Source organism: Camellia sinensis, chromosome 3, assembly GCF_055761805.1.
Source record: "Camellia sinensis isolate YWXY chromosome 3, ASM5576180v1, whole genome shotgun sequence".
NCBI lineage: Eukaryota > Viridiplantae > Streptophyta > Magnoliopsida > Ericales > Theaceae > Camellia > Camellia sinensis.
In genome coordinates, this window is record NC_138963.1 from 206,808,570 (window position 1) to 206,825,434 (window position 16,865).

Here is a 16,865-nt window from a genome sequence, read left to right on the forward strand (position 1 = left end):
CACAATCAAAATAACTTGTGCATTTTAATAACCTACTGAATATAATATCCATTACAAATTATTACAAAAACCTGTTCATTTGGTAACATCAACAAAAACCTGTTCATTTTAATCTATTTAATAAAATATCAACAAAAAGATAAGATCCATCACAATATAATCATAACCCACAATAACATAGTCAAAATACATGTTTGGTAATATCAACAAAAAGTACAACTCCACTGTGATGGATGTGTCTGGTAATATCAACAAAAAACTCTTGTTATGCAGGTTACCAAATTCGTTCATCTCTAATCTGCCATTTAAAAAAGAAAAAATTAAAATTAAAAAAAAAACAACAAAAGGTTAAGATAACCATTCACTAAATATGTTAATATGCAACCTAGAAGAGAAAAAATAAAAATTTCAAAGTAAATTTTAAACCAAATTTTACCGTGCTTGTTCCGTAAATTTTTACAACTTACATTAATTTCTCCCAAGGTGTTCATGATATTTCTTGGCCTTTTAACGACTATTTCAAGATTTTACTCCCTAACGGCCTATTTTCAAGCCTAAATGTTTTCCAACGGAGAGTCCTATGATTATTCTGTAAGTTTTCACAACTAATGTTGATCCCTCCCAAAGTGTTCATGATAATTTCTGATAATCTCAAGGTGTTTGTGATGTTTTTCGGGCCGTTAGATGCATATTTCACTATTTTCCAGGGACCTTGTGCCTAAATGTCAAAAGTAGTTTTTTATTCTACCCTAGTTGAAGAAGAAATGTTCTACTAAATTAACATATAAACATAAGCTAGTGATTGTTCCTACATGATTGAAACACCAATAAAAACAACAAAACTTAACATTAGTAAGAAGAAAATTAATTTTTGACAATTAACATAAAACATTATACCATGAATTCTTTACTATTCCACTTCTTGTCAATTAGAGATGTCCATTGATTAAGAATAACCTAAATTTTGTTCACATACACAATTAGACCATGAATTCTTTACTATTCCACTTCTTGTCAATTAGAGATGTCCATTGATTAAGAATAACCTAAATTTTGTTCACATACACAATTAGACGTAGCAGCAACCAACTGTGATGTATACATTTTTCAGCATAAGACAAGTCTTACTACAATGGGCACATCGGACATAAAGTTTAAACTACTAAACCAAATTATTCTAAAATATGTATTATAAATGGGGCTTTACAGGTCACTCATGTCACAATTCAAACACCAAGTTCATATTACTTATGCCTATCAAACTCTGAAATATAATTAAACTAAACTGAAAATTTGGGTGTTGAAAATCATAACAACTCTAGCATTGCTAATTAAATAAGGCATGGCTCAACCAGTTGTATTAGAAGCAAACACCACTACCTTCGTTATTTCCATTTTATTTTAATGAACAGTTTCCTACTGGAGTAAAAATGAAATGATTGTTCACATCAATTACAAAAAGTTCTTCCTCATCGTTCAGATCTGAATACTAACTGATTCTAAACAAAGGCATAAAAAGAAGTAAGCATCATATGAATGGAAAGATGATAGGCAGTAGTATTCACAATGTATGGCCTTATCCAGTCACCATAAATAGGCATAACTTCGAGTATTCAGACAGCAAACTTGAGCCAATTTCCTAGAGGCTTATCCAACTTGAGGATGCCTTTTTATATTCAAGTGATATACAGCAAATGTGAATCCTCTTGAGTGCTACAAATAATTTAAGCACATTGATTTCACGATTCCTTTCTCTTTCACAAAACCAACTCAACGCTATGCAATAATGGATCCTTAGAAAATAAAGTCGTGTATGACATGTATACTTGTCAAGAAAAAAGAAAAAAGAAAGTATGATGCATAACCTGAAGTAATCCTTCTCTATCTTTCCTATTCCCTGTTTCTTTATTTTTATTTTTTAATTTCAAGTTTGTGTTAATAATGAAAATCATAACTTGTGTTACACATGCTCTTCTAAATTTGTTAATTAACCATATCAGACACTCGACACTTGAGTAAGGATATGAAATATTTGTCCAATATGTCTAGTTGGACATGCGCATTGAATATTTGCAAATTTTCACTTATCAAGAAAAAAAACTTCAAGTTTGTAACTAAAATTGTAAGAATAATTAATTGAAAACTACACCATTTAAGTTTATTTGAGTTAATGCAGGTGGCTTATATACTTAAAAATAGGAAGAGCAAACTACTTGTAGTGCAAAAGTGCTTCAGAAAATTGCGGCCTCAAGGAAATTACCGGTAGCATTCATGAGAAGTTCCTCACCGCTAAATTTGGCACACTAATTGCATAATTAGAGATGAAGTTTGAGATATTTTTTGCCCCAATATCTGCATTTGACAAGATAACCAAATTACATATGCAAGAAATATCAAGCTGCAGAGAAAAATTAAAATGAGATTGTCATTCTAAATATAAAATATTCAGCACTCACAGCCAAAAGTAAAAAACTGGACTCAAAATGACTGCAGAAAATCTGCATGCAGTGAATTCTAAAACAATAAAAGTGATTGGTAACAAGGATGCAATAAAACTCAAGCTTCAAGGTGAATAGGCATTAAACATTTTGACATATGATAATCTTTAAGTATGTTACCTGAAAACTTCTAAATATCTACAGTTTTACAAGTTAGAAACACAAGCCAAAAGAATGGATTTGTAAACCATTTAGGATCTCTTTAGGTTTTGAAATTTGAACACAACATAGAACAAGTCCACTTTCATTTCAAATTTTCTTTTATAAGTTTCATAACATAACCAGAGATTTATCTATAGGCCATTTAGTTAGGTACAAACAGCCAACAAAGAAAAAACAAAGCAAGTCCAACTCTATCTGAAGCCAAAGGACTCTAACTGCTGCTAAATGGCACAATGTAAATATATTGGTTATCAAATTACCGTAATATGATGTTAAATTCTAGAGGATTAAAAATAAAAAGGATTTCGAAAAATGGAATGAATTCAAATTACTCTAGGTTCTAAATGTCAGCAAAGTCCATATCAAATACAATAGAATGGCATGTACATATATTTACTAATAAGATGGATAAGAGTGCTACCAGGTTCAGATAATGAACATGTGACTATACCTTAAGTTTAGCAAGAAATTCCTTTGAAACTTGTATATCCATCTTCTTGATTGCGACTTTCTGCACCCAAGGGAGAAATTAGGAAAGATAATATAGATACTTAGCATCAGAAACCACCACAGCACTATTAAAGAGCAATAACTTATGCTTCCCAATCTATGTGCAAATAATATTCACACAAACTACTTGCATTAATGATCAAAGTGCATGATGCATATGTAAAAGTGAAGAGATAATACAATAGGCAATCATGGTATTCATAACTTTCAACCATAAGAGAAGTTAAAGAATATGAAACATGTACACCCTCTTTTGTGGATGGTGCTTTACTAACAACTGAAGAGGATTTTGGTTTGGGAGGGGCTACAACATTTTCCACATTAAGCGTGAGCTCTTTGACAAATGTGAAACTTGGAAGTAGCAAGAGTTCATCAGAATTACAATCATACAACTACAACTTGCACATCTTGGCTTCAAATTCCCTACACCACAAAATTCTCAATCCACAAAACACTCAAAGATCCAGCATCAAACACTTCTTGCAAAAAAGATACTCAAGGTAAATGTCCACTTAATCCTATACAAAAACTGTTTAAAATACCTTAATCTTCAAACTTGTCCAAATTTTCATCCCAATCAGCTACCTTTTCTTGGATTCTAGGTTGCCAACCCTAACAAAATCAACAAAAAGGAAGAAAAAGAAATTACAAAATCAAAACAAAATAATGAAAATAAAGTAGAGCAGGGAAAACTGATTTTCAGCTATTTCCTTGCTAGGAAAATTGTCTGTAGTTTATATGCCAATATAGAGGCAACAACTTCACTTTTACTATTTTCCATACTGTTTAAATTTTTCGAAGAAGGAATAAGGGTATACCACAAAACAAAGAAGAAAGTGGCCACTTAATTAACACACAAGATTGATTGCGACCAATATGGCATAAAATTTCAAAATAATAGAAGTAAAAGCATCACCCTTCATCAATTATATGCTTGTAGAGGCAGGGTAATGCATACAAGAATTGTAAGAAAGGCAAATAAATAAATAGATCAGTCTTTCTATATTCATTTACCACTTATATTTGCTATTTAGAACAATCTTAAATCATCTAGACAATGAAATCATCAGCAAAAAAAAAAAAAAAAAAAACTAAAACCTATTAAAGGATGTGCCAAAAAAAAGTAGGATGTGTGATGGAAAATTGATCATAGAAACCCGGTTTAACTAAAAGAGCTACCTTCAAATCACAAGCTCTGAGATAAGTTAACTTACCAACATGAAAGCTAAAATATAAAAATTTAATCAACCTAGTAAAAGGAATTGCACTTTTCAATAATATATCCCACCGTGTGCTTGAAAAAAACATTGTGCTAAGAAAGGGATTCAAAACTAAAAACCAAGAACACAAGCAAAGGATATGAAAGTCAAAGCACAAGAATAAAAGAATTACATATTATATTTAGATAAAATATGCCAATGTCCAGGAGTGATTGTTAGTAAATTCATCACTAAAGCCTAGAAAAAAACTGATATTCAATAATATATCCAACCATGTGCTTGAAAAATACATTGTGCTAAGAAAGGGATTCAAAACCAAAAAACAAAAACACAAGCAAAGGATATGAAAGTCAAACCACAAATTACATATTATATTTAGATAACATATGCCAATGTCTAGGAGTGATTGCAATTAGTGAATTCATCACCAAAGCCTAGAAAAAACTGATATTCTATTTAGTTCTCAACAATCACATGGAATAGAATGAAATACTCATTTCTTAAATTTCCCTATGGAATGATCATTTGCAATGCATTTTTTGTTATTCTTTTAGTCACCCAAACATAAAATAATGCATATTTTGATGTATTAAACATTTCATTCCAATGAACCAAACACTAATTTAAATGGACTATGTATGTATGTAAAAGATCATTCAATCCAAACTGAGAACTATACATGGTAAAATATTTATATAATTTTTAATTACAAAGATAGAAAAGGTAAAAATCATACACTCCAAAATGGAACAATAATTGTGATTTAAACCAAGAAACAATCAATAGCAGCTAAGACATGGCAGAGCATTCTCTCTACAATCAAACTGTATCGTCCTAAGTTCCTAGACCCCTTTTAACCGTTAGTTTGATTGCCCGGTGGACTTTTGGGCTTGTGGCCAATGTTATTGTCCTTTTAGCATACATTCTAAAATTTATTTTTTTAATTTTTATTTTATTTTTAAATAACCCAAAAAAAAATTCTTTAAAAAAAAATCCAACATTTTTTTTGTAAGGGCTGTTATATACAACATTTTTGTTTCACCAAACTTTTCATCTCCTTGGTGATTTCTCATATATAACATGACAAGTTTCAAATATAGCCATTTACTATATATATAGATATATATATTTAAAACAAAAACTCACAAGAAAACAATATAAAAGTATAGTAAGAGCCAATCACTCTTAGTAGCATTTTATCAAGCACCTAGGAGGCATAAATAACATGTATATAGTTTTCTTCTCTGCTGGACAGCAGAAACAAAATAAAGATATATAAAGATACCTAAGCAAACACAGATACACAAACATAATCAGCCAAAGACAACAACGAGAAACAAAGACAAGAGAGACATACAAACATGTTAATATTTAGATACATACAAACATGTGCAAACATCACAGAGAGACAAGGAAGAGAATCACCTGATACAAATTTTCTTTCCAGCAACAACCTAGCACAAATCATGAACAAAACAAATGGTCAAAGTAAAATAGGAGCCATTAGAAATAAAAATAAAATTACCTGAAAAATTGGCAATGGCAACAAAATCTTAATTTTTGGATCAAAACCCCCAAATAAAAACCCTAAATTTTCAATTTAAAACTTAACTTCTCAAAACCATTTTTTCCCCAAATCACTAGACATATACATGAAATAGAATAGATGGTGATAGAAAAATATGAACTGAGTTTCACAAGAAACAGAAAAATCTGCCTCCGTTCAATCAACACCACTTGACAGTGGTGGTTTTGAAACCCTAGCTTCGTAGAGAGAGAGAGAGAGAGAGAGAGAGAGAGAAAGAGAAGAAGCAATAGTTTACCATAAAAAGACAGAGAATCTGTAATAGAGAGTTGAAATCAAAATCGATGAGATGATCAAAAATCGAAATCAAAATCGAAATCAAAACCAAACAAACAATGAGTAATCACTTTAATAGAAATCAACAAAGATAAGAGGAAAGAGATGAGGAAGCAATGTACCAGGTAACCCTTCTTCGATGAGACGATTTAGAGAGATGAGATTGAGCTCCCTCCAAACTTCTCTCTTTTGATGAAACCTTATAGGTTCACTTTGATTAGAAGCCAAAGCCAAAGCCTTCTAGGTTAACCCTCTCTTCTTGGTTTTGCCCAAGTATCTTCTTCGAACCCTCTCTTCTCTCCCATCTTCTGAGTTTATACAACAATGCTACAGACCCCCAGTACGGACGACCCCCACCAACGCCCCCCCCCCAGTGCCACGTGTCGGCCTGGGATTGGCCGGGAACTTTAAAAAAAAAAAAAAAAAAAACTGTTTTTTTGCCCAATCATGGGCGACCCCCAGCATCCCCAGCTGGGGGTCCAAGTCATTTTTCGAGTTTATATGTTCCTTTACGATTAGAAGAAGTTCGATATATTTATTTTTGTCTAATATATTTTTGGGTTTGGGGGTTTGGGGCAGAGTATTTTATTTTGGCACCGATTTTTATTTCAGTCATACTATTCATGATAGGAATTGTGTGTCGTAAAAAGTAAAATATTTTTAATAGTTAATATATGTGTGTCGTGAAAAGTGTATTTTTTAACAGTTGATTTTTTGTTAAAATGTTCAATATTTTTAATAGTCGGTGTACATGTGTCATGCAGAGTTGATGTATTAACGGCATGTCATATGCACGCCATAGAAAGTCTTATTATTTACGGCTAACATTGCAAGTCGTAAAAAAATCATCATTATTAGCATTCACGACCTACACAATAGACAGGTCGTGGTTAGAAAATTATTTACGATGTGCAAAAAAAGAAAGTCGTAAAAGTGAGAAATCACGTCGTGCATTTATTGTATGTCGTTAATGTGGTGCCGTGAAAACCCGATTTTGTTGTAGTGATAATAGGGAGGGAGAGAGAGAGAGAGAGAGAGAGAGACCTGTTGTAGCGAGTGCCGGCTGGCGACGTGCGGGTTAGCCGGTGCGACAAAGATGGACAGACGGTGTGACGGAGATGAATGGGTGAAGGGGTGACAAAGAGAGATATAGAAGATAAAATACATGTATCTAAACAGAGAGATATTTATCTCTCGGTTCAATTTTATTTTTTTATTGATTTTAAGCATTTGGTGACGAAATTTGGTTTTCCTCTCTAAAAATAATACATTTGGAGATGAAATTATTTCCTCTTTAAAAATTTTTTACAACGATGACGAAAAATTTCGTCTCCAAAATGGCGCCAAATCTTCCGCCAAATTTTCCAGGGTGAGAAACTGTTTTGTGATGAAAATAAAATTTAGAGACGAATAAATTTTTTGTCACCAATTGTTTTATTTGATTTTAAGCATTTGGTGACAAAATTTGGTTTTTGTCTCTAAAAATAGTACAATTGGAGGCGAAATCTTATTTTCATCACTAAAACATGTATATTTGGAGACAAAATATTTTTTCGTCATGCGTTTTCGTCACCATAGACCTTTTTTGTTGTAGTGGTATTTTGAGGGGGAAAGAAGTTAATAACAGAGACATCGTACCATACAATACATATCTTTCTAAACGTTTCAACTGCCACATAAATGTGGAAGTCTGTGTCGGAATGAGATGTGTCAAGTATATACACAAGTACATTTACAAGGGTTATGATTGTACAACGATGGTGTTGGGATTGATAAATGAGATCCAACAATATCTCGATGTGAGGTCTATTGGACCTCCAGAAGCTGCTTGGTGAATATTTGGTCATCCATTGCATGTAGAGATACCAACAGTTGTACGCTTAGCACTTCATTTACTTGGAATGCACCACATTCTTTTTAATCCTGATAAATCATTAGAAGCAATTGTTTCTAGAGCTGGGCAAAAAATGTCAACTCTAACTGGTTTTTTTTCACGTTGTGCTTCTATGGAAGATGAATGTCCATTCTCTTACCAAGAATTTCCACAACATTTTGTTTGGCTTAATTCAGAAAAGAGGTGGAAACCAAGACAACAAGGATTTGCGATCAGTAGAATGTACTTTGCTAGCCCTAATTGTGGTGAGAGATTTTATTTACGTTTGCTATTAACTGTTGTCAAAGGACCAAAATCGTTTCAATGCTTACGCAAGGTCAACAATGTTTTACATGATACGTTTAAATTAGCATATCTTACAACAGGACTTTTAGAAGATGATGAAGAATGGATACAATGCCTTAAAGAGGCTACAGTTATGAAAACTGGTTATTAATTGAGGAGATTGTTTACTATTATTCTTACTCAATGCTCTCCATTGCAACCATATGCATTATGGAATCAATTTTCAATGCATATATGTGATAATCTTGCACATAAGATTCGAACATTGTTTGCCATTTCTGAACCAACTGAGGCTCAAATTGAAGACTATAGTCTATATCTTTTGAATCAAATATTGCAAGAATCAAGAAAAAGTTTAACTGACTTCTCGCCAATGCCACAGCCTTCTACAAATTAGAGTGCAGTAGTTGGTAACAGGTTGATATTCAAACATCAACAACTACAAAATGAGGCATAACAAACAGATGCAGAAATTATTATTGATCGCCTCAACAATGATCAACGAACAGCTATGATACAATCACTTCCTCAGTCTTTGAAAATAAAGGAACTATTTTCTTTTTGAATGGAGGTACTGGAACAGGGAAAACGTTTTTGTACAATGCGATTGGTTTAAAGTGTCGCAGCCTTGGCCATATTGTTATTATTGTGGCTTCATCTGGAATTGCATCATTGTTATTGGTAGGAAGTCGTACAACTCATTCAACATTTTCCATTCTGTTGGATGTATTGGAAAATTCAATTTGTGGATTTAGCAAGCAATCATTACAAGCAAAATTGTTTAGAGAAACAAAACTTATAATCTGGGATAAAGTTCTTATGCAGCATAGACATTATGTTGAGGTAGTTGATCGTACACTTCGGGACACTTGTGATAGTGAAAAGCCATTTAGGGATATCACTGTTGTTCTTGGTGGAGATTTTTAATAAATCTTACCAGTTATAACCAAAGGAGTTCGTGAGCAAATTGTGAATGCATCATTAAGACACTCTTTTCTATGGAAGGATATACTGTTCTGTCTTTAAATTTGAACATGCGCTTGAATCATGCAAATCTTGGAAATGCTAATTTTGCAAAATTCTTGATGGAGGTAATATTTCTTCAAACTTTTTCTCTATTATATGGTTTTTTTAAATTGACGAAATACATTTACATTTATATACTTTAATTGATTTTACTTACTATTTTTTTATTTATTTTTATAAATAGATTGAGACCAATCTTCAAGAAATTGTTAAACTTTCATCAACAATACACAAATGCCAAGATCTAAAAGACATAATCTCAGTAGTTTATTCACAACTATATGTGGCAATGACATTGACTGCAACATTTTTTAACTGAACGTACAATTCTTTCTGTACAAAATGATGATGTCAGTGCTATCAATACTGCCTCATTGAATATTTTTCCTGGTAATACATATACTTATCTGGCAGCAAACAAGATGTTTGAAGATGGTGAAATTGATCGTACTATAATAAATAGATATCCTAATGAATATTTAAATTCATTAGATCCTCCTGGGCTACTGGCTTTTAAGCTAGAGTTGAAAGTGGGTTGTCCGATATTGTTGTTAAGAAATATTGCACCAAAAGATGGACTGTGTAATGACACAAGATTGATGGTTTCTAGATGCAATATTCGCATAATTGAAGCTCAAATTTTTAACTGGAGAAAAATTTGACAATTTAGTATTCATATCAAGGATATCCTTGACACCGTTTTCTTCATAAATGCCTTTCCGAATGACACGACATCAATTTCCAGTTCGATTGGCATATGCCCTAACCATTAATAAATCTCAAGGGCAATCTGTGAAATTTGTTGGAGTTGATTTGCGCACATCAGTGTTTAGTCATGGGCAACTGTACGTGGCCCTATCTAGATGCACATCTTTTGATCGTATAAGTGTCCTCCTTCCCAATGATGAGCCAGATTCTACTACAAATATTGTTTATCCTGAAATTTTGTTATAGTGTTACTTATGGATCAAACCACTTTTGTCAAAAAGTACAATTTATTTATTGATAAATTTGTTTCTATTGATTACAAATTGTTATTTTTAAAATATTTTACTATAAATGTCGACTTTTATAGGATTGGGTTAAAAGATATATGGAGCTCAAAAAGATAAATACAACTAGATTGCTTCGATGGGGATGTAACAAGATAATTTCAATTTGAAAGTGTTTTGATATATATATATATATATAGATTTTCTTTTACTAATATACTAAACTTTTTTATTTTCATCAATTAGTAGATTGTCGTGCATGCTCCTCACTGGGGATACATACAAGTTGATACAAAGACTTTTTGGAAAATGATAAGGCGCTCTTAGGATTTCTAAGAAAGAACAAGTTTGAAGATCATATTTTTTTGTGTGAAAAGCGTACATATGCTAGCTATGATCCAGATTTTGTAAAGTTTCCTATCGATGTGAATTTTATTACTTACAATAGTTTTGTAAAGCCTTTTATCTATGTGAAATTTATAACTAAGGCCAAGTTTGGGAACACCCCAAAAAGCCAAAAAGTCAAAAAGTTACTCAAAAAGTTAAAAAGTTATCACTATTCACCAAAAGTCAACAATTACGGCTGCATAACTCCCAATTCTAATTTTCTCCTACAAATCAATTTTTACAATTTTTTATTACACATTTTTCCATAAAAAGTCAAAAAGTTAACCCAAACATTCATATTTTCAACCTCAGCTTTTTAGTCTAAAAAGACAAAAAGTGCACTTATTTAGTCTTCCCAAACTTGGCCTAAGTTTAGATGTATGTTAGATAATATTCATTTGAATTATTGCCTTATGCTATGAGTTTGTTTTTGTAAAATGTGACACACTAGGTGATATAGTCTTTTTTGTTTTTTATTTTTTTCTTCCTAATATGCTCTTGAATTAGATTAAAGAAAACTAATCATATTTTTCTTTGGTTGAATTTGAATTTTTGCCTCCATATATATTTTTATCAAGAAGGGTGTTGCATTTTTTTTGTATTGCAGAGCACTGGCTGGTATGCTTAATTTGTTATTTGGCATTTTTTTTTATTGCAGAGCATTGGTTGGTGTGCTTAATTTGTTATTTGACAATTTTTTTTTTTTTGGTATTGCAGAGCATTGGCTGGTATGCTTAATTTGTTGTTTATTTTTTTCTATTGCAGAGCATTGGCTGGCGTATTTCCATCTGATCTTTATTATATGTTTCTGTATTGTAGGACTTATATTTTATTGTTTGTTTAAAATCTTATACTTTTGTTGTGCTTGAATTAACGTAGCATTTATGTGTTTACTTTTCACTATTTCGTTTACCTATAAATTTGAAACATTTATGTTTAAATTGATTTATTCACCAAGTAGCATACAATTTATTTATTTTTCATTTATTTAATTTTATGCACGGTAAACTGACAACTAAACCATAAAAATTGGTAGATTTCAACCATTAGATTAAAATTGATGCAAAACTATAGCCATGAGATCTCTCTTCTTTATTTCAACCAAAACTCGTAGACGTCCCTCGAACGCCCCGGGAGGGTGAGTCCCGTTCTGTTCATTTGGGGTCACTACAGTTCGGACTCTCAAATTGTCACGGTTCTAAGTCTGAACCAAAGAGTCCAAATCCGGCAAATCGTTTTAAGAAAAACAGATTTTTAGAAAAGAAGTGCCAAACATGGACTGCTTTGCCAGATACAGAGTCGCCACCTAAATATTTTATTTTGGGAGAAATTTAGGAAACCCTGACTCGTTTGCCTAAGGTCACGTGTCCGTCATCACCAAAGTTGCCTCGGCTTGGGAACTTGGGTACGATTGGGGAAGGTCACTTCGTGAGCACCCCCGCTCGCCCGATCAAAGATCGGCCTCTACTAACCATGATATCAAGTTTTGAAAACATTGTGTGTTCTTATTCCGATTTTTTAGCCTAGGTTTACTATGTGATGCGCACAGCATACAAGTATAGACCGGGTCGCCTGAATTGGAACAAAACATTTCGTGTTTGTTTTTGAAAGATGGTTTGCTACTCGCAAGTAGGCTTAAAATGCAGATTTTGCCACCCTCGGGTGGGCTTAGAAAAGATGGTTTTGCCACTATTTAGTGGGCTTAAAACTCACAGTTGATGATTTGTTCCAATCCAAATAACCCAACCTTCACCCACAGGCATTCAAGGCAGTTATATCACATAAGCAAATAGCCTCATGGTAAGCATGCTATTCATGGCAGCACTCACACGCATGCGAGGATGCTAAAGCATAAAACTCACCGAGTACTCCAAGCCAAAACAGAAGCTAATTAGAAATCCATGCATGATCCTAATTATACAGAAATGCCTAATGCAACACATGCAAAATGCAACTATAGCAGGCTCGGCTATTCTAAACATGGCATATGAGATGCAACAGCTAACAAGTATTCAACTTTGAAATTGAAATACAAATGCAGTTAGTATGATGCGCCGAGCCCGGTGCATGCAAAACAGATGAATGAATGCAAACATGCTATCATACTGTATGCTAATTGAAACATGCCCTAATCTAACCATCATAAGCAGGTAAATAAAAGGGAGAAAGACGTGGGGTTGGAAGACATACATCACACACACGCACACTTATTACAGTTATGCCCTCGCGCAGAGGGTCCGAATAAATATACAGTCCCAAATAATTACAGTCCAAATATATACAAATTCCTAATTAATTTACAAATTAACTAAGAAAAATAATAAACTGGCATGCAAGCCAGGGACTGCCTTGACTCTTCTTCAGATGATGGATGATGCATGTCTGGGCTGCCTTGCGCGGAAATCCACTGGGATGCCCCGATTAGCCTCTGTTTTACAATTATTCTTGGAAAGCGCGCCAAGCTCCGGAAGGTTGCTAATTCTTGATTTGCTGCAACAGAGAGCAGGAAAGGGGCATAGCAATGTATTTTCACAAATGTATGCATGCCTCGATCCTCGTGCCACCAATCACGCATCTCGATGCATGATGGCCGAGGGGTCGAATTGTGCAACTCAATATAGAATGAATGCACATATAAACACAACAAGACCTAACTCCATCATGGATAATCCGGAGTGTCGGTGACTGGGAATTGAGATACGTTCCGTCACTCGGAGTATGAAACGTACCTCGTTTCCCGTGCCCGGGCTAACTCCTATCCCAAGCACAATGCAATATGCGTGACATGCATGAATGCAACTAATATACAACCTAGCATGCACAATGCTATGAAATGGCATACATGATGCACGAGGTAACATGGCGTACACAATGCTCTAACATACAATCTAGCATACGCAATGTTATGAAGTGAAATGGCATACACAATGCACAATGGACTTACACCAACATGAGTGGACCTCAGCCACACTCACATAAGAGGCCATTAGATGAAAATGAGATGCTTGAGATGCGTGCACGCATGCACGCAAACCGAGGACCGACCCTAAGGCACCAAATGCCACTCTAACAAGACATGGCAAGGCATGGAATATGGCATACAAACATGCAAGTTTCAGCAGGAAAATATGACCCAAAACAGCCACGAATCATAGGAATATGGCACCCGATGCATGAAATGGTCCCGAAATGCAAGATTAAGCACATGAAATGACTTGTAGCAACATCAAGCATGCATTATTTGATCATGACATGTGAAGACAGATTCAAGGCAGCCCCAAAACAAGCATTTTTACAGTTTTAAGTAAGGCCAAACAGCAAACACAAATAGGTCAAAACTAGCATGCAAAAAATGGCCCTAAATGTGAGATAAAGAAGCAACTCACAGCTTCTGACCCCAAACAGATTAGGGCCCTTCGACAATGTTGAAGAGGGGCCCAAAATATAATATTTTACAGTTTATGACAAACCACAAAAACCAATACAGGTATGGCTAAGCTCTCATGCAAGAAATGGGCCAAAAGAGGGATATAACACAAAGTATATAAAGGATGCTCCAAACAGTGAAAGACCCTAAATGAAACATGAATATGGGGTCAAAATAAGGCCATTTTTAGTTCGGACCAAAGCTCAAAAACAGAAGCATAAGAGGCTAATAAATCATGCAAAAATATGGCCAAAAGAGAGATATAAAGGCAAGTGATAAATGAAAGCCTCAAACAGCAATGAGCCCTTCAACAATGTTGAAGAATGACTCAAAATAAGCTACTTTTCAGTTCATTACAGAGCTCAAAACAATTTATACATAGGCCAAAAATACATAGGCCAAAAATACTACACAAGACAATGGCATACAAGGGAGATAATGAAGCAAGTGCAACAAGGAGACCTCAAACAGGTAAAGGCCCTTAATCAAACATGAAAAATGGCTCAAAATAAGCCTAGTTCCAGTTAGGGTCGGAGCCCAAAACAGCAAGCAAGAATGGCTTATAAATGAATCAAGAAAATTCTAGAAAAGGGAAAATGGAAGCTCACCTTGAAGACTTGTCTTTGGTAGCTCCTTGGCTTGAGTTGCAGCACTCCTAGGCTCTGGAAAACAACTTCAAATGGCTGCAATGGAGGTTGGAGGTATGGTGGTAGGTGGTGTAGTGCAAAATGGTATAGGGTTTGAAGGATTAGAGCTTGGAAGAGATGGAGAAAGAGAGATACAAAGCAAGGGCTTAGGGGGGATTTTTTGTAACCCTAAACCAGCAGCTAGAGCTGTTGATATATAGGCCAAAGAGGGGGAAAAAGGGGGGGGGAAAAATGGAGGGAAAATGAGTCAAGTTCCCCCCCAAAAGGGCCAAACCCTCGGACATGGGTGAAATGTAAAACAAAATACATGGCTAGAACACACTTGGGGCAAGGATTATGGCCATCCAGCTCAAAAAGGGAAAAAAGGTCATTTCACCAGCTAGGTGGCCGGCCTGCTAGGTTTTCTGGCCGGCCAGCTACTTTCAGGATAAAAAATGGGCTACCGGAAAGAAAAGTGGCCGGTGGGTGATTGGGAAGTCCAATGGTGGCCATTCAAGTCTCCAAATTTAAGCCCCGGAAGTTATATTTCCAATGGCGCAAACCTTGCATTAAAATTCCTTCTGTGGAAAAAGTTATGCCAGTTTCCGTGAAGCCGCGCAGATTTCAGTCCAACCGGAGTGATGCCCTACTTCAATCAACTATATCTTCCCCGTCCGGAATTGGATTTCGGAGATTCTTGAGTGTAAAATGAAACTCTGGAAGTATTATTTCCAACGGTTGTGGCCTCATAGCTTGATTCCAAGTATGCCAATGAATAGGCCCGATTCGGCGAGGGCTATTCGACTTTTCCTTAACGGTTCATGCCCATTTTCTTCCCCAACTGGATTTCTTCCCTCTTCTCTTTTCTTCAACTTCAAACCCCTAAGTAAGGTATTTTGAAAGATTTTTCAAAGATTTCATCTCTCTTTCATTCATTTCCACTTTGTCTTTGCTCGGTTTACTGAAAAGCGCAACTTTTACCAAAATGCGAGCCTCGGAACATTGTAAAAACTTTATTTCAAAAACATTTTGAAAGAGAGGGTTTTACGGCTAAAATCTTTTGATCAAGATTGTTTTGGTCCAAAAAGGGGTATGAAGTTGAGCTTTGACTCTCTCATTGCTGAAGAAATTGAACCTTTGCCCTGCACATCTTCCAAAACCATCAGTCGTGTCCGAGTCTTAAAGGCGGTCAAAAATGGGGTGTCTACAGTTGCCCCTCTTTCACGGAACTCAGAAGTCAAGAAGTGACAGGAGTGAATGTCAAAGCCCAAAGACGACCCATTTTTGACAAAGCCGAAGACTTGGACAAACAAACAAAATATAGATAAATGAATGGTTGCGCCCGCAGGCTACCTACGTATCCCTTTGCAAGGAATCAAACCAGCGTAGTTCAGGGGCAGGATGCAAAATGATATGCAGAAATATTTTGAAGATTGGACTTATACGCTACGCAAAGCCGGACATCACTCATGATCATGCAAAGAGAGCTGTAATGAAGCAATTATGCGAAATAAATGCAACATTTTAAGCGAATGCTAGGCAAGCAAGTAAACTCGAGCCAAACTACACCTCGTGCAGAAAGGATGTAAGAAAATTATGGAACTCTCACTGCGAAAACAGCGTGCACGTGTGATAGATACACAGAGCGAACATGTGATTGATACACAAAAAGGTGAGCATAAAGTGTGATAGACGCACTAAGTGGACAAGTGTGATGGATACACTAAAGGATGAACACAAAGTGTGATAACTTAGTGAACAGAGTGTGATTGATATACTAAATATGAACACAAAGTGTGATAGATGCACTTAGTGAACAGAGTATGATTGATATACTAAAAATGAACACAAAGTGTGATAGATGCACAATGTGAGCAGAGTATGATTGATATACTAAATGTGAACACGAAGTGTGATAGATGCACTTAGTGAACAGAGTATGATTGATATACTAAAAATGAACACAAAGTGTAATGG

General features: G+C 34.8%; 1 protein-coding gene and 1 long non-coding RNA gene across 2 annotated transcripts; one reads left to right on the forward strand and one right to left on the reverse strand.

The window, feature by feature from the left end:
- Positions 1-2,226: 2,226 nt before the first annotated feature.
- Positions 2,227-4,250, reverse strand: LOC145821258 (uncharacterized). The gene is made up of 3 exons (XR_014363282.1): positions 3,713-4,250; positions 3,112-3,171; positions 2,227-2,352 (listed from the first exon to the last, which is right to left on the reverse strand). It is a non-coding gene; the product is annotated as an uncharacterized LOC145821258 (long non-coding RNA).
- A 3,758-nt stretch (positions 4,251-8,008) lies between these two features.
- Positions 8,009-9,357, forward strand: LOC145822184 (uncharacterized). The gene is made up of 2 exons (XM_082918781.1): positions 8,009-8,082; positions 8,940-9,357. The coding sequence occupies exons 1-2, from the start codon at positions 8,009-8,011 to the stop codon at positions 9,355-9,357; spliced, it is 492 nt and encodes a 163-aa protein (XP_082774907.1).
- Positions 9,358-16,865: the final 7,508 nt, after the last annotated feature.